At 34.8% G+C, this 20,360-nt stretch overlaps 1 protein-coding gene across 9 annotated transcripts in view; it reads right to left on the reverse strand.

Annotated features, from left to right (window-relative positions):
• IP3K1 (inositol-trisphosphate 3-kinase-like protein) overlaps positions 1 to 20,360 on the reverse strand; it is a 169,243-nt gene that overhangs the window by 14,025 nt on the left and 134,858 nt on the right. For 3 of the 9 annotated variants that reach the window (XM_085957469.1, XM_085957470.1, XM_085957471.1), the window contains 2 exons: positions 4,574 to 4,682; positions 2,614 to 2,764 (listed from right to left, as the gene is read on the reverse strand). The exons of 2 other annotated variants lie outside the window; for them this stretch is intronic. In XM_085957469.1, the coding sequence (XP_085813595.1) occupies positions 2,614 to 2,724 (111 nt within the window). In that variant the 5' untranslated portion in view covers positions 2,725 to 2,764; positions 4,574 to 4,682. Of the gene's footprint in view, positions 1 to 2,613; positions 3,060 to 4,573; positions 4,683 to 20,360 lie in introns of those variants that run through there. 4 more of the 9 variants (XM_085957465.1, XM_085957467.1, XM_085957464.1 and 1 more) reach the window with 2 other exon arrangements.

Consider the following 20,360-nt stretch of genomic DNA (forward strand, 5'->3'; position numbering starts at 1 on the left):
GCTTGACTATAGACAGACATACATTACGGCTTTGATATTGTATAAATCAGCAGAGTTGGTATAGAAAAAACGTACTCTTCACGTGTAGGTACGTATGTATTTACATACGGGTAAGTAAGTACCTATTAAAAAATCATTTCAATTGAATTCAACAAAGTTAAATTACGTAAAGGTGACTTATTACAAAAAATGCCGTTACCTGTAGGTATTACAGAAAACTGTAAAAAAATACCACATTCATTTACATATTATGACATATTATAGACATATTATGCATAGCCAAAAAAATGCTAATAAATAGACGTGCCATTAAATCTGTTGATGGAGTGTAGTAATGCTGATTTTAGCGTATTTTTGAGTATTTCGTGACTAAAAGGAAAACTATCTACATAATCACATTAAATGTGAATCAGGGATTCCGTTTGAAATAGTCACATTAAAAAACAATAATGGATAGCAACATTAGTTGACAGGTATATCTAGCAAATTAAAAAAGAAATTATCAGACAAATTATTATTATATGGTAAATAAAAACTGTTAGAAAACCACTCGGAAAGACGGCCAAGATTCACATTAGATTGTAGAGCCCAATGCAAACAATAATAATGACTATTTTGTACAAAAGGCTGATCATATAGTTTACCACAATGAAATACATCTGGTACAATGATTATAACCATTTTCTACCCGTTTTGTCCACGATCACCCGAATATTGATCGAAAACGTGTGGTGTGAATTATACCCACCAACATGGATTCAAAGCAATAGGCACGACCCGATCAGTGCGTATCTACTGTGGAAGGCGCGGGCCTTTCATCCGACTGCCTGAGTTCGACTCGGTGAGGTCACAATAATATTTATGTGGTTTTCTCAAAGCCCGGGTGTTTGTGATGGTTTCTTTTTTATTCTGTCATTGGGGCTCATAGCTTGTAGCAGTGATAAAATAATCAATCAGTAGTGCATTTCGTTATCCATTCACTGTAGGCATGTAGAAATCCATTAGAATGGTTTCAAAATAAAGTTTTTATCGATTCTACCATATTTAAGTTATTTATGTTGACAGCTGTTTCAGGCTATGAATCCCATCTTCATAAAGATGATAAAATAACTGAACTATTATTACATTCACACAAATTTTACATTTCAGACTCTATCGACATTATAGGAAGTGAACAATCGACATTAACCAGTATGTCTGTGTATAATGGACAGTGGTGTCTTTAATTTACGGCAATCTGGAAAACGAATATATTGTGTTCTTGTCGTTAGTTAATTTATTTTTGTATATACTATATATATACACATATAAAAACAAAAATGTATATAATATTGTACATATATTTATTTAGCTGTAATTAGCTAGTCTTACGGCAAGTATTATAGCCTAACAAATTGACTCCATAATGCAGAAGTTGAACTTGAATCAGAATATGCTCGAAATGGGGATGGGGTGGGTACGTACCTACAATGCTACAAAACGTAGAATATATTAATTAAACTAATCCACGTTTAATTATCTGGTCTATTTATTTTGCGTAGGAGTTTACAAAAATAATAAACATACTAAGGCAATATAAATTAGAGTAGATAGCTATCGATATTACCAATATTAATAAATGCTTAAGAGCGTACTTCAGTGAAACGGCAAATAGTTTTCAACAGTAGGTGCGACGAAATTTCTCACTCGTCGCCAATCGGAGACCGACAGTCGAGGTGTGTGCACGTTGATTTGTTTTGTCATGGCATCGGATGAAAATATTCTTAAATCGTGTAAAGATGACTAAAAAACTTTACGTATGTACTTAAAAAAGAAAACATGTCAATGAATATACTATTATTATTAGTAATATAACAATAAACATAACATTAAATGGACGCATGTTGGATTTTTATGACAAATTATATTTCGTTCGGCACGCATCATTTGCACAATCCACGCATCGCCTAGCCACGATCTAAGACCATGCCTCAACTGAAATATAGCCTTAATATATTTAATCATAGTTGTATTGAAAACATCAATGAAAATTATAATTTATCAGGTCATGGTGTAAAAACTTTTTGGCAAACAGCGCAAAGAAAACTGGTTCACACCCCCCACCCTTCACCCGCCCTCTCTTCGGACATTCCCACACGTGCGTAAGTATGCGTAGACTCTACGGCCTACGTAGTACTACACATATGCAATCATTTTCCCACGTGCGGACGCGCACATGATAGCAAGATATATAATATATAAATATATACAATTTAGGGAAGTTCCTGCAAATCGGCGAATATAATATAATTTATGTTCACTACCTGACACGCCGTACATTAATCGTATCATTAGGTTAACACAACACGACATCGTGCAAAATGCGTTTATTTATTGTAAAATTAGTATGTTTCATCCGTGATATCATGAAATTATTATCCGTTGCAACGTTGCATGGTTAATGTTTCCAATTAAAAAAGCTCTGAATCACTCTTAATTTCACGGTGTTTTTAGGAAGATTTGATTAGAATACAATTGAATAATCTATGGTTGTTACATTCACGTCTGTTTCTATACGCATGTACTGTCAATTGATTATTATTTTATTCATAGATATGTAGTACTAGAACTTACATTATTGTTGTTCTTCTTAAACCGTCGTAAATCCAAAAGCTTTTCATATTGATCCAACGCCCTGAGGTAGAACCTGGCTGTCAGTTTCTCCATACGTGCTGGTATGGTCATCGTTTGCGGCGATGGTGGATGACGGGCTTCACAAATGCCACTGCTCATCGTAATAAATCCAATAACAATCACAATTATTCGCAGCACAAAACTGAATATTATGTTTATTTTTGTTTCATGCACCAATTAACACAAACATGTCAAAATGTTTAAACCGAAATAGGCGCGTACGTCGGAAAAGTGATAAGAATTAATCGGACGAGGAAATGTTATTATTATAACCACATAGTATTAATTCAGAGACCGTTTCTAACGTGAAGCGATATCGATAATACTGTATTTTTTTCACATCGTTGGAAATGTCGACGACTCAAGTAGGCGGCCATACATTGACTGAGTAAAGCTAAACATTCTAGTATATGAAACTGAATCAAACGGCAGGCAGTGTTCGACTGGTTTTGTCGATTCGCCAAACAAGCGCATGCGCGTACCACGGGAAAGTAATGTCGACAATAATTAAAAGTAAATGTTTTACGAAAAGAGAACAGATTCACAAAAAATATGCCAAATAATTGCGAATGGCGGAATGATTTCGCTTGTCTTTAACGTCACGTAAAACTCGGAAAATCTACACAATTCTATTATCCTTGGACAGATAAACTTTTCCATTTAGATCTTGACCACGTAGACTTTTTATAAAATGACAAAATAATATAAAAATTTGGCATACTTAATGCAAAAATGCTTTAATCAAAAAAATGACAATGACTTTAATGATGTAATATGGCAGCTACGTAACATCATTTGAAAACCATAATCAACACTGTCTAAATTAGGGATGGCGAACCTATGGCACGCGTGTCACTAGTGGCATGCGAGAAGGTTTTGCATGGCACGCGAATGTAAGAAGAGACAATAAATTATACAATGTAAAAACGTTTTACAAATAAATATACCTATAGGCACTTAAGTAGGTAATTCTATAAGTATATTTATTTGTAAAACTTTATATGCTAAAACTATATAATATTAAAAAATAATGACGCCATGCGTATTTTCTCCGGTTTTTCATATTATGTTTACTAATCGATGGACAAACGGAAACGACGAAATTCATCCATACATGACAAATTGCATTGTATAAAAAATAGCAGGCAAATAATCCTTTGAAGAATAATCATTACGTAGGTCGGTCCTTAGGATCGGGCAATTAAAAATAAAAATATTAAATCAACAAACCTTATGAAATTAATTATCGGTAGTCATTCAATTATAATTTGCCTCAACATAATCTCTTAAAATGGAAAACCGTTTAGTGATGGAGAATATAATATGAAAGATGCGTGGTTTAAATGCTTCCACGACCTCTTTGATAATTTTGAATAGATACATGGAAAAAAATATACAAAGAATAAAAGACGTGCATTCGGCTAGAAATACTATGAAAGATGGAATTCTTAAAAACTATTTTTTGAGAAAACATTAAAATAAAATATAACATAAAAAATAAAACATTTGCGTCATAATAAACTCCTTGGCACGTCAGACAATCGAAAAATATTATTTGGGAAATTTTGGCACGCGTACGTAAAAAGGTTCACCATCCCTGGTCTACATACTACCAAATTCGACCGTGCTTCGTTAGGTTAGGTATCACTAAGGCACTCACGATTAAGGACCGTGAGCTCTTCATCAATATGCATACAATTATTGCGAATTCTAATTAATTTGATGATAATATAAGCCAGTTTGGCCTCGGTGTCTTATGTTTGTAATCGAAAACGGTGAAGGAGTTCGACATACCGAAATTAAATGGGTAACAAAAGATGGTGGTGAAACAGCCACCTCACGGAATAAAAAAAATATTAAACCCAAAACCAAGACGTAAAATATAAAACATAAAAAATACTTCTCGAGGGCATTGAATCGCTCTGCTAGCGCCAGCCAGAGATCTCAGCGTTGACCGCTTTTTTGCACGGACAGTCCGAGCCTGGATTGCCCTATCTTTTCTCGAGGACCTGGATAATAACATATGTTATATAGTTACTAGTTGATGTATGCAAATAATGTACGAAGTACACCAAGCTTAACCACCCAGAGCCCTGCAGATAAAAGTTATATAGGCACATCGCAGGTGCCACAAAATAATAGTAAACCCACACATACATAAGTAAAGTACATGACATGACACCAGAGGCGAAGGGTGGAGGTAGGCTGTTAAGATTCGACATAAATAGTCGACAATAAACTTTGTCAGTCATAGTATTTGTTTCCATTGAACTAAGTCTATAATAATTGATAGATGTGTTGGTTAGTTTTTAAAAATGAATTAAACCCTCCCTAACTAAACCATACTAGTTGTGGTATATTTTGGGCGATACGACAAAATTGTGCACACTTTTTCATTCATACTTATTTGTTTTCGTTGGATTAAGGATACGTAAATTACACATTCTTTTAAAATTCATTAAGCCTTGCCTAAACCAAACTATAATTGATAGATAGAATATCATTATATATACAAAATATCCAAAGTTATGTATGGTTTAATTGCATAATTTTAGATATTTTATAGATAGAGCAGTATTTTTGACTATTATCTATTATGGCTTGGTTTTCGCAGGGTTTAATTAAATTTTAAAAACTAACTATCACCGTCTGTAAATTGTAGTCTTATTTTAATGAAAACAAATTCCTATGACTGACAAAGTTTAGTTTCCACTATTTATAGCGGATATTAACAGCCTACCTCCACCCTTCGCCACTGCATGACACACTGCCCTCATAGTCACACAGGTTGTAGTTAATATTCACAAACGTAAAGAGCTTCATGATTGTTATTTTTGCAGTCGCTGTCAATTATTGATTGTAGGGATTTACGGATCCCTAGTGCAGTGGCGCACCCAGGGAGGGGCAGGGGGCCCTGGCACCCCCCAAAATATGAAAATCATCAGAATGATTTTACCCATTGAAATTTAAAGCCAATAAACTATACCTTGGACTTAGACAAATAACACGGCAAAAAATTGATTTGTAATTCTCCAGCACCCTTTTTAGAAAAATGTCTTAGATTTTAATTTCGAAACACTAATGTCGGGGTTTTTTAGAAACTAATGAACTGTCAAAAAATTCTCGGTGTCCACCCGAATTCCAGAGTCGTGTAGGTCATGGCTGGGGAGGGCTGACAGGGCTCTAGACAGGGGGCCCGGGCTGTGAGGGGCCCGGCGTGTCGCGTTGACCAGATAAGTGAGATAAACACACATCATAAATTAGCTTTGGTAGTAAAAAAAGTCGCCTGCGGCGCTATTATACTTCATGACCATGAACATTTTAAATTATATAATTGTCCAATATATTTTCTGATTATTATGTGTCGATACTCGACAGCTCCAGTAGATGCTTAAAGTAGATGTATTGAAAATCGCCAATAATTCACTGTATAAGTGCCCTCAATTTGAACTAAAATACAATTTGAAAAACGTTAATGTAGTGTTTCACACTGCCTTTAATATAAGCGGTGGATAGGGGGCCCGTCAAATATCCTAGCCTGAGGGCCCGTTTCAGGATGTGGGGGCCATGGTGTAGGTACACCGAGTGCAACAGACAAAAGTTCGATAAACGAGATATTAGGCTGTGTTGTGTTGAGTAGGTTGTGTATAAGTTAAATGCAATAATACTTTTTTTTTGTCCATTTTCAATTTATTTTGGAACCTCAATATTACATAACCAAAAATCTACGATAAACATTCGGCGACAAGAACGACTACACCCACTACAGTCGGTGGTGGTGTAAATCAAAAGAACATTTTTTTTTTCGGTGGAATTCGGCATAAATATTGTAGCTCTCTAGACCAGTGTTCCCCAAACTTTCGAGATCTGTGTACCCCTCGTCAAAGAAAAATGCATGTAAGTACTTTAATAACAATCAAAATATATTTATATTTCCCTTTTGTAGTACATAAACAAAATAATAATAAACGAAAAATAAATTCATTCATAATAAAATATAAATAAAAGTTATATTATAAAAAATAACATTCATTATAATCAATGAGAAGGATGAAATGTTTATGTTGAAACGACAGATCATCGTAATTTGGTTCCCTGGTTATTAATTTTAATCTGCGATGCGGTTCCACACCATGAAGTTGGAAAAGGCAAGATGTATTTCAGGAATTACTCTGTTAAAACTAGATACACATGTTGCATTTCAAACCTAAATGATTTTTAAGTACACTCCTTATATTTATTTTGAAAGAATCCGTCTGAAGCTAATAATTCCAACAATTGCTCTTCTTCCGCATGCGATAAACATTCCAAGCATGGATGTTGTATTAATGCTTGTTGCACCAGGCGCAGCCATAGCCCGGTGAAGCGCATCCCCCACCAAACCCTTCCCGTACCCCAGGGGGTACGCGTACCACACTTTGGGAAACACTGCTCTAGACCAAGCGGGTAGCACAGCCGATATTATTTGAGTAATGTTTTAGCATACTAAGTGCACGTGTCCAGCATGGTCGCTGTTAGTCACTTCCAATCCGCCAGTCGCTGATGACACGCTCAACGGTTACCGCCACTATGCCTCCAATTTAATAAAAACTAGGAGAAACTGTACAAATATATCGCCATGTATTGTGAAAATATGTAAAAATAATTATATGAAGAAGAAAAAGAGCCTATGGGACTAATATACATTCTCCTCCTTGGGCCCCCCCCCAATATTAAATCCTGGGTGCGCCACTGCCCTAGTGTATTGGCTGCTTCCAGTGATCACGACTGAAAGGGAATGACAACGACAACATTGAAAAACGTTGAGTTCATGTATTTATCACATGCTGTGCATTAAAAACATTTTGACATTAAGATGAGTCGGTAGGTACCTAACGATGCAACTCCGTGAAAAGTAGGTACTTTAAATCACTACGCCACAGGCCTGGTTACATGTTGCATTCCTTTTTCTAAATACTAAAAACGCTGTAAAAAAATTCCCTCCCAAATAGTCGAAGCCCTTTATCTAACATGAAGGTGAACAGGTTTTAGTAAAATAATATAATAATGTAATCTCATTAGTGTTAAGTTTTTGAATTTTATTACTACAATAATAATTATTCTTGAGGAAGGTAATAATAATAATAATAAACTAGCTGCCTGGACAATGTTTAGTGAATTAAATGTTACATAAAAGTGGGATGTTTTATTACAATATTATTATATCGTTTTTGATAAATAAGTTGATACATTCAATTATTTTGAATATCTTCTGCAATAACTACATAATTTTTAATTTGTTAGTAGTTTTTCTCACCATTTCCCTCCATTATAGACAAAAAGAAACGTGCAATTTTCTTCATCATTGATAACGTCTTGAATTTTTTATTATTAAGTGTATCAGCCCTTTCGCCTGCGACGCGGCGTTTATTCTCAAGAAATTCGCATAATACGAGTATACTATTATTGTGACTTGTGACCATACACTATCGTTTTCTTATAGTAAGTACACACGCACGTTCTTGCTCGATGGTTTCACGCTGATTCCAACATGTCTCAACGTGTGTACCATCTGGCTCGATGGTTTTTTGTTCAACATGGAACAAATTGCACTATCCGAAAAATATTGAAGGTCTGTAATTCTTGCTCGTAGTAATTTGAGTGAGGGAGTGAGGACGCACCGGCAAGGCTAGTGGGGCCTCGCTGTCGCTCGTGGTCGATGTCGTAGCGGTGCGACGGTGGCCTCACAGCGTCTTGTGTCGAGTTGCTCGACTGTGTGGACGCAACGACAAGCATGCTTCCAAGTCAACATACTAGATCGAGCAAAAGAGAGACTTAAGATTATATTGTCGAAATCTATCATTTTGTGTACTAATAATATAATAAGTCAGTAACTGCAGGTTTTCTATAGCTCAGCTATATAATCTGTGATACAATAACAGTTGTTAGAAAATTCATTATAATGAAATAAATTTTGTGCTAGTTTTTGAAATATGATATACTTACCACAGAACGGGTTAATAAATATAATTCAGATAGGCACTACATTTTGAATGTGTGGGTGTGCTTAGATAATGAACCACATATTATAGACGTGCAAAAGTGTGTGCTGCAACCTTCAAAAACACCAATAGTGAATCAGCGTCAGTGCATAAACCGAGAGCAGTATTATCAGAACGAAGGACGAGCTTAGAATGACGTATTCTTGACATGCCGTGTTTTATACCCCGTTTACACGTGCATGCATTTACTGCTGACAGTGCGTATTATCGTGGCCACAACAGAAAATGCACTGTGAACACGTTATCATGCAAATTGCAAGATTGCATGCATGAATCAAAAAAGTTCAGAAGCTTCTGAAATTTCACGCGACAATTGGACCGTGCAATATCTGCGCCTGCGCAGTAGAACGATACTTGAAAACCTGCCGGTAAAAAAACGAACGTCACCGAGACTCATGAGACTCAGAGGTTAACCGATTTTCTCGACCTGTCAAATAGTACCAATCAATGACAACATCGCGTCTCACGTACTCTTGAAGAATGAAATTGGCGAGACAGTCAGTACTTTTACGTGTGAACAGTTATTATTGCGATAGTTTAAAATACACACTATTGGTGCAAGTAAATCCATGCACGTGTTACAGGCGCTATAAGTTTATCCCATATTCTTCCACACTCGAGATCGGTTACCCGTTACTCCACATTTCAGTTCACATTAATGCTGTGTTCCCTGTGATATACCTACAATTGACTAGAGAAAAAATACTATTCATGTAAATGAATCTCAACCTATTTCGTTCTGTATTATGTTGATTGAGCTCAAATGTATTAATATAATTAAGAGTTTTTTTGCAATAATACTAATAATGTACGATGAGGAGACTAACTTGTAACATATTATGCTGAAGTACGGCGACGGATTTAATAAGTACCACAAAAAAAAAATCGCAAAATCCATCGAAATCGAAAGATAATATTGATACAGACCTACAAACTTATCTTAAGAATGGATGGGGAACCCGTATCCGGAAATTTGTACGTAATCAGTTATACGTAATGCGGCCAGTGTCCAATAAGTGTCCCACGATGAACTGCATACGTACAACTTACATGTAACCGGGGGAGCCTAGTCGAAAACTACCCAATCAAGACTCGCAACTGGACAGAATCTGACATTCGAATGACGTTTTCAAAATGGCGTCCATATGGTAGTTCGTAGTTTATAAGTTTGTAGGACCGTACCTTTTTGACGGCCCTATCTGTATCCGTAGACTAGACAATACAATATGCACATGATTATACCTACACTACGTAAGGAATAAATTAGAAAAGATGATTCAATAATTTTATCGGAAAACGTGAATATTACACATTTTAGCACATGAATTAGATTGGAACAAAATTTGAAATATGACTACATTTTATCAAAAAACCGCAACTACGTTTTCGTAAAATTTGTCACTCTATGTCTATACCACGAAATATAAAGAGGTAGTTATTGCGTTTTACTATCAACACAAAAATCTAAATAATATCATTATAGCCATTTGATATTGTATTATCAAAATTACCAGGTCCATATCAAGTGGGGATAAGAGATTTTTTCATCAAATAATACAGATTTATGACGTATATCCTCCTTAAACGTTTTTACTGAATATATTAAATTTTTTTTACATGAACAAGATAAATATGAGACTTCGAGGATACACTTATAAGAAGATTTCTCAAAATGAGTCAAAATTAGTATACTTGTGCAGAGGGCAAAACCTTCAATCAATATTCGGTATATTTTAACGGCCGCGTCATAATATTATCTTCTCTATTTCAAAGTTATTATGACACATTAATCTGATTTATTGCCAGGAACAACTTCAGAAACATACATATAAGAAAAAAATGTGGCGATCTAATACCCACGATAGCTGAGTAGTTTAAGCGTCGGCTTATAGTGTCGCGTGCCCTAGGTTCGAATCCTGGGTCTGGCAAATACACATATTGTTTTTCAATTTGTGTGTTGAGTCAGGGTATAGATCTATTAGGGTGAGCAAGTGGTTAACATCCATTTCTCGTAAAAACAAAAATCTGTTAAAACAAACCTCCACTCAGTCGAGACCCATACAATCCTATTAGGATCTGACATGGTAAAAAAAATGCTCTCCGCCTGGAATGCGATGGTCATGTAGCACTAGGTATAATTCTTTTTGGGATTTTGTTTTAATAATATATAATATATTTGTATGTCTGATTGTAAATTATGAATGATTATATAGTTAAGTATATATTATATAAACCCATTTGAATTTTTGACATATACGCATTTTAAAATGGGCGAAAATACTATTTGCGTCCGGCATACAATTTATGCGGACAGGCACCGGTTGGGAAACAATGTTTAAAATTGAACCCAGGCGTAGATTATTCTTACCGTCACGCAGTAAGCTCTTTAACCCATTCCAGACAGAATTAATTTTTCAGGATCACTTAAAAAGGCACACTGATTACTAAAATTGATATAACGCATGTATTATTCATTCAATTCAAATAAATCTTTTAAATATTTATAGGTTTTGAATTTTTCTATTAAGTATTTACATTTTAAGTAAACTTTGTGTATAGGTGGAATGAAAAAAGCATGTCAAATATAGTTTTTTGGGTTTTTTTTGCCTATTTTTATACAAAATGACATAGATAAAAAGTCCATGATAGAAGTAAATAATAAAAGGAAGATATAATAAAACTAGAGCTAAATATAATACTTTTCAAGATATTTAGAAGATGGATAGCCATTTTATGTTTTTTACTGTCTCAAACACCTCATACCTAGCGAACTGATCATTATTTTGACAAATTTAAATAAAAATAGATTTCATAAATCAAATATTTCTAAAAAAATATATTGGACTGTATATAACTAACATCATAAAATGAGAGCTACATATATTATTAAGTAATTTCAACTTAACCCATAGCTTACGGGCCGCAAAAAATTGTGTTTTTGCTAATTACTTTTCAAATGCAAATTAACACGTTAATTACAGAATTAATTAAAAGGGCCCGTAAGTATTGTGTTAAAAAAAATCTAAATATGATTATTTTTTTTTGATTTTCATCGTGTCCTGTATCCTGTAACACCGGCGCCAAATTGGCGCCGATAGGGCGCGATGGGTTAAGGAAAATAGTTTGACGCTAAGTGCAAAGAATGACAAGTGCTCAAAGAGAGCCCCAGAAGAGTTTTCTCAGGCAAATATAATTTGTTCGTTCAAATTTATGAATGACAAAGAGAGAGTGTTTGTAGTAGATCTCTGCCAGTTTTGATACTGTATTATATAGTTAATAGTAGATTACAGTATACCTAGGTACTTGAAGTTACATACTGGTGTTACAAAATAAATGTCATCAATTTTCTTGGCAGTAGGATAACTCTTGTAAAACTCCTGAGAAGATTTAAAGAAGTTTTTGTTTCTTTTTATAAACCAGTAGCTATTAAATTTGTAAGTCAAGTCCCGCGACGACGTCGGGAAGTAAATTTTACTTTTAAATTGAAACACTGGCGCGGGTCAAAACGGTTCACGAATAAGTGGATATACTTTTATTGTCTACGATTCACAGTCATTAGCCGCCAAATAAAACATTGTCGTGCGCACATAAATACAATAATTGAATACTGTGTGTGTAACACCAGTATATTAGGTTAGGTTAGGTTCCGAATATTAAATTAGAACGAATATGGAAAACGTACAGAAACATGGAAAATCTAAAATAATGTTAACTACAATTTTAAATGCATGACGATTCACGTACTACATACATATTATTATTACATAGTTTGCTTTGTAAACTCTGGTCACACAACCAGGGTCAGATTTACACTCGAAGGGGCTCTGGTCTAATACATATCGGGGGCCTCCTGAAAACAACGTAATTTTTTAAATAATCGCACCTTGTTTATCGCGGGCTAAAGAAAGAAAAAGGTATGAATCACTCAATTTATCTAAATATTCTAAATCAGGGGAGGGCAAACTTTTTGGATGGAGGGCCAAATTCAAGAATTCAAAATGACCGGCGGGCCGCAAGTAAAATACCATTTTTAGATATACACTATTTATTATTACGAAAAATAAACATTTCAAAAAAAAAAAAATGAGAAGAATGAAACTATTGTTTATTTTTTTTAATTCAGGTGTTAATTTTGTAGTTGATATTCTTAAAACTGCTTTTAAATGGGCATCGTCGATATTTGATCGTATAGAATTTTTATTGAGGTTCATGATCGAAAATGTTTGTTCACATATATAAATTGATCCAAAAATAACGAACATTTTTCTTGCATAATCTTTAAGTTGGTCGAATTTGTCTGAATTAAAAGCATTGTAAAATTTGGAGATTTCTTCACGACGATGCAATTCTCTTAAATCAGTGTCACACTGCAGATCAATAATCTCAAGTTGTGGGTTTGTCGGTACACTATCAATATCTATTGAAATCGTTGTTCAACGTAGAAAATAGTAGTTACATAGTGTGAGACGAGACGCAAGGAAGACGTACTGAGATAATACATTTACGAAATAACAAATTCTTCAAATTTTTCATCTATTGTCAATATTTTTTAAAAAATATATAAAAAAAGTTATTCGTAATCAGAAGTACAATTAATGATGGCGGGCCGCAAAAAAATACCCGGCGGGCCACATGCGGCCCGCGGGCCGCAGTTTGCCCTCCCCTGTTCTAAATAATAGGTAATGGGAGCGCATTATTATCGAGTGTTTGTAATAATAATAATGTGATGTATATTACGTGAATCGCACACGGGTAAAACAAGAAATGTCACAAAACCAAAAGTTGTCGTAATTAACAATTTAATTTTTGGACACATTGGACATTCCTAGTTTTTGTATTGGTGGAAAAGAACTAGTTTTTTGTATCTTTCGCGTAATACTGGTATTGCAATTTTCATCTATATCGAACATTTTAATGCAAAAAAATAAAAAATACCATAGGTAGATAGATACCATTACCATACTTAAGTAACTTTTCACTTTTGTGTGACATTTCCTGTTTTACCCTTGTACCCTTCACGTATAGGAAAAAAATAAGATTGTAAATGGAGCTTTTTTAAAAATTATCACCAAATAACCTTACTTCACCAACTCCGCCTGTAGCCATAGGATTCACCTAGGTTGCTGCCGGTCCCAAGCCCGGATGAAGGAGGAGGGTTCATCGTAGGGCTAATCACCCTACATGGTAAAAACACCAGATTACGAACACGAACACAAGCGCCTCGGAACACAGGACCCCTATCAATGAAAGACCCCAGCTACAAATTAAGGACAAACGATTTTATTTACACTGCGGAACTTGGAACATAAGAACAATGTTGCAAGCAGGAAAGATGGAAGAAGTTGCAAACGAACTTTATAAATATAATATGGACGTAACAGCTCTGCAGGAGATAAGGTGGAAGGACAGTGGCTGCATTAATAAAAGGAAATATTCTCTGTACTTTAGTGGAGCACTGAATACACAAGGGCGTCATGGAACTGGATTTATTATCAATGCTAATATACGGAAATCCGTGCTGGGGTTTGAGCCAATAAATGAGTGACTTTGTAAACTCGGAATAAAAGGCATATTTTATAATATTACTTTCATAAACGCCTATGCTCCAACCGAGGATGCAACAGAAGAAATCAAAGATAAATTTTATGACGACATACAAAGTGCATGTGAAGCTGTCTCAGCGCATGATGCATTAATTGTAATGGGAGACTTCAATGCCAAAATTGGAAAAGAACAAATATACGCAGAAATTGCTGGAAAACATAGCATGCATGAAACAACCAGCGAAAATAGAGAGCGTTTGTGTGGCTTTGCAGCGGCTAACAATCTCGTAATTAGTAGCACCTGCTATCCACATAAAATGATACATAAAGGAACTTGGAGAATCCCAGGAAGCACGGAGTGTAACCAAATTGATCATTTACTTATATCTAAAAGAAGAGCCACAACAGTTGAAGATGTACGCTCTTGCAGGGGGGCCAACTGTGATTCGGATCATTTTCTTGTGAAGGCGAAATTGAAGCAAAAAATATCAAGAGCTCAAAAAAGCGATGGAAAGAAAAGAATAAAATGGAATCTGGAAAAACTTATGAATTCAGACCCCCTGAAAAACTACCAACAAGTGCTAGATAGCAAATTACAAGTGACACCAATTACCGATGACGTAAATGATGATTGGGAAAACACTAAACGCTGCATAATAGCGAGTGCCACTGAAGTACTAGGGGAAAGAAAGGTACAAGCAAATAACGGCTGGTTCGATGATGCTTGCAAACAGGCAATTATAGAAAAAAATAATGCAAGAAAAAAATGCCTACAAAGAGAAACACGCCAAAATGCGGAAATTTATAAAGAAAAAAGAAAATATGCAACAAAACTCTGCCGTGAACGAAAACGCGAAATGTTGAGGAAAATGGTGGAGGGTATGGAATCTCAGAGAAGGTGCAATGAAACTAGAAAATTCTACAAAATTTCCGGGATCAAACTAAATCATACCAACCCAGAATGAACATTTCCCGAGACTTAAATGGAAAATTTTTAACTGATAAAGAAGATATCATGGCAAGATGGAGAGAATATTTCTATTCACTGTTAAATCATGCTGGCAATGAACAAGGAGAACATGACGATGAAATGGTATATCATACAGCGGAAGAAATCATTGAAGAACCTACGCTGAATGAAGTAAAGCAGGCACTAAGGGGGTAAAAAAATAATAAAGCTCCCGGTGTTGATATGATAGCTGCTGAATTAATCAAAAAGTCGACCATGTCACAACATTGAAAAAGGAAGCGGAAAAGCTTGGATTAGAAATAAATGCCTGCAAAACAAAATACATGGTATCCACGCAAGAGCAGGGTCCACCTCGAAATATCTGTGTGGAGCAGCAGGTATGGGAAGAGGTTCAGAGCTTCACGTACCTGGGCTCTAACCTAAACACACTCAATAAAACAACAGAAGAGGTGAACATACGACTCATAGCTGCTAATAAGTGCTTCTACGCCTGTAAGGGTCTACTGAGTTCGAAAATCCTAAGCAAGAATAGCAAACTGCTTATCTACAAAACAGTTATTCGACCAGTAGCTACCTATGGCTGTGAGACATGGTGCCTCATTCAAAGGGAAGAACATAAACTGGCCATATTCGAAAGAAAGATCCTCAGGAGAATTTTCGGGCCCACATTGGAAAATGGAAGTTACAGGATAAAAATGAACCGCGAATTAGAAGAGTTAATAAAACATGAAACGGTGGTAAATTTCTGTCGATCCCAAAGACTAAGGTGGGCTGCACACGTTGAGAGAATGCCTGAGCACAGGACGCCAAAAATCATGACCAAGTGGATCCCACAGTGGAAACGGTCTAGTAGGGGCAGACCAAAGAAGAGGTGGGCTGACTGTATCGAAGAGGACTGGAGAAAGATGGGGAGAGCTGGAGACTGGAGAGGAGCAGCCAGGGAAAGGAGCGTGTGGAGGACAATTGTAGAGGAGGCCAAATCCCGCCCCGGGATGTAGTGCCGAGAAAGAAGAAGAAAGAACCTTACGTCACCCTACAGGACGTATTTTACGGTCTTATTATAATAAAACATTTTACATCTGAGACGTATGTATAAATTTTGGTGGTAGGTACCTATATAGAACATTGTTTACTAAATTGTGAGATCTAATATAAATGAACAGAATATATATTTAAAAAATGTCACATTTATTCCAATTAAATAAACTATTTATTCCGAGCCCTGATTGTGTAATCAAGAAAACAAAATGAATACTGAAAGAAGAAAAACGAACACAGACAATAATTATGTATATTGATTCAACACCAATCTAATCATACGTCAATGACTATAAAATAAAAATACATACTTACCAAATATTGATTTAAAAAAAAAGTGTTGCTAATGTCATTCATAGGGTACACCGACCCTTTCCCATTGATGTTACCTTGTCCTCAAAGTAAGTCTTGCTACTTGAAATAAATCTATTGAAATACCTCGTATGAAATGATTTCAGTGAAAACTCCAGCTGTAATATTGCGTTAAACGCATAATATAATATAATAAATGATCGCGTACCACATAATATAGTATACGATCGCGTACCACATAGTCGTACCTATTAAAATCTTTAAGTCAGGTACAGACGTAAGTGCATACTTCAACATATTTTTTTTGCACAATTAATACAAGTTAGAATGTTAGGTGAACGTGTGTATGATAATATTTCGCAAGTCTTTCAACTGTGTAAATGTTTTTTTTTGAATTCCTATACCTACTATATACCAGTGGCGATGGGTGGAGGTAGGCTGTTAAGATTCGACATAAATAGTGCACAGTAAACTTTGTCAGTCATACTTATTTTGTTTTTATTATATAGTATACTATGGGCGATCCGACAAAAATAATGCATACTTTTTCTGTCATACTTATTTGTTTTCGTTGAATTAAGAATACATATTATTACAGACGGTGTTAGTTATTTTTTTAATATTTATTAAGCTCTTCCTCACCAAACCATAATCGACAAAAAGTATTCTTCCATCTATAAAATATCTAAAATTATCTATGGTTTAATCATTAATGAATGGCATAATTCTAGATATTTTATAGTTACATGAATATTCTACTATGGCATGGATTATGCAGGGTTTATTTGAATTTTAAAAACTAACAAACAGTAGGTAGGTATCTACACATTGCAGTCTTAGTTCAATGAAAACAAATACGTTTGATGGACAAAGTTTAGTGTGCACTATTTGTGTCGAATGTTAACAGCCTACCTTCACCCTTCATCACTGCTATACACTTACGTATGTCATTTCGTGTTCATTATATTTATGTTAAATAAATAAATTTAATATTGTCTTGAATTGTAGTTTCCCGGGTATCCTTTTCTGCTAACAATATCTTATTGTGTAAAAAGACTATCAACTATCACTAAGCAGAAATTAAAACACAGTGTATAATTATTTCGTTTAAAATTCTAATGTTATGTTGCTTATTTTTATTATAATACCACTAACGCATAAAATAAGTACTTACGTCTATAATGGTACACGGTTATATTCGTTACGTTGCCATATTTGCTTGAAAACATTAACTATTGTTTGTGTTGTTTCAACTGAAGACACAAAGTTCGTGATCATTATTATCAACGTATGTTCTGTTTGTAAAATTGTATGACTGACAAGCATTGAAGACGGCAGCAGAATAATGTAACGTAATGTTTACTAAGCCTTGTTTTTTAATACACCTGTTCAATTAAAATGTGTACAAATGTAGCGACATAGCAGATAATTTTAAATGAAATATAAGTGCACTGTCATGTGTAGTACGTAGTTTTAGTACCTACTCACAATATTCGCAAGAAAACTTGACAGTCTGTAATAAATAAATAAATAAATCAGGACATCATAATATCTACAACCAATTTATACTGCTTACATCCATGTCATTTAGTATGGCAAACCGAAATGGGAAAACTCTTAGCAAATTTTTATGGTATTTTCCATTTTTTCGGTGAAACGTTGTAAAACACTGAAGAAAATACATCACTGGACTAAATCTAAATCTCATGTTGTGTACGTCTTGAATTTAGATTTGATATGTCCACAATGTTTTGTATTCTTAACACAATCACTGCCTACCTTTTAATTATATTTTAATTACCACATTTAAATAACATGCTAATTGCATCTAATTGGCTGTTTAACGGGGACACGGCAGCCGTGTCGTCCGCGCCGAACGATAAATATCCTGATATAAAGTTAATTAACTTTGTACTATTACGATCACGGTTCTACGCATGCGTATTCGTCATACATACAATGTAGATATATAATCTGTATATTCAGATAAAGTAATTTTCACTAATATGCCATGCGTTGAACGCAATAGCGAAAACTGGGATTATTATGATGTTGTGTAAATATAAACTAATTATGGCAAAATATTATACTAAATAATTAAATTATGATAGAATAAAATATTATATAATATATTTAAAATAAAATAAAATAAATTAAATTACGAAAAAATAAAATATAATAAAATTAAAATAAAATACAATAAATTAAATTATGATAAAATAAAATATAATATAATTAAAATAAAACGAAATAAATTAAATTATCTTGTCATAAAGTCATAATAATAATATAATGCTCGCCCCATTGAATAGTTTTAATAATAATTACTGTCGATAACAGACTCTTGAGGTCCAAGCTTCTGTCAAATGCAACATTCCGGGTATACAACGTAACCGTGAAGTCAATTACTCTGAATGGGTGTGAAACCTGGAGCCAAACGGAGAAGTAGTATGGAGAAAAGAAGTAAAACAAGTACATATTCGAAAACAAAATTAGCCGATTAATATTTGGATCAGTTAAAGAAAACCATAGGTATGAATGCTGAACTCTGTGAACAAATTAAGCCCAATATAGTGGAATGAGTTAGACTTAGATGGACCGGCCACGTTGATAAATGCGATGTAGAGCTCTCCTTAGGGACTCCTGTAAGCACTCGGCCCTGGAGGAGATGGAGAGAACGTGAATATGGAATTTGTGACCGACTAGAAAAAGAAAGCTCGGGAAAGAGATTCCCGGAAGCGGGTTGTGCAGTCGGCCGTGGACCTGAGCGATAGGGCCAGGTTAACTAACCAACTAACTAGGTGATTATTGTCGATGAATTTAAACCCACCGTATGGAGTGTTTTTTTGGCACTGAGGCAAGTGGGCGCCCCACTGTCAAATGAAATAAATAGACGTTCGTTACGAATTTTTTTATGGTGGATTGAGAATTATTATGCCTGACACATTGACAATTGGAATGATATTATTATTGTTTTTTTTTTGATAAATGAAAATGATGAAAAATTATAGTTAAGTCGTTTTGCCCACGCCATTTCATTCTTTTTTTTAATTGCTAGCTAAATTTAGATAATAAATCGGCGTTTGCCGTTTACGACCTTCGGACACAACGTGTATTATTTAGTCGCGTACAATGTTATGCAATAAAACCTATTTTGAAAAAAAACTGAGGATTACGCCTTTTTTCCTTTCTACGGTCGATATGTATTTTAAAAGTAAGTACCTAAAATTCACGAACGTCTATTTATTTTCAAATTTCATTCGATTGCGTAGCGCCCAGTTGTCCCGGCGCCGAATCGTCTAGAGTCTAGACTCTAGACCCTTTTTTAAAATACATTTCAAAACAATAACTCATTTAAGTAATTCCTCGAATGTAAGATCGGCATATTATTTGGCATTATGAATTACCCGTGGCGTTGAATATATTTTTTCCAGAACTACGAGTATCAAAAATATATTGTCTTGTTGATAAATATTTTTTTTATTTTTTTTTTATTAAAATGTAGATACTATGGCAATGATTTCCAATCAGGTTCCGTGGAAATCTAGAACTCCGCGAATAGTGTCAGGCGTTCCGCTAAAGATTTTGGAAATAAAGGTTTTACGCGTACATTTAAGTATTCTGAAAATGTTTGTAGATTCGCATCAAACGCATCATTATTAATTATTTTAGAGACATCACATTATAAGCAGTGGCGCGTTTAGTAACGTAGAAGCCCGACGCACTGATTGATGTAGAGCAGCGATACTCAACCTGCGGCATGCGGCCCTTTAAGCTTTTATG

Source organism: Rhyacophila brunnea, unplaced genomic scaffold (genome assembly GCF_057557595.1).
Source record: "Rhyacophila brunnea isolate RB1 unplaced genomic scaffold, BYU_Rbru_1.0 scaffold_7, whole genome shotgun sequence".
In the NCBI taxonomy this organism is placed as follows: Eukaryota; Metazoa; Arthropoda; class Insecta; order Trichoptera; family Rhyacophilidae; genus Rhyacophila; species Rhyacophila brunnea.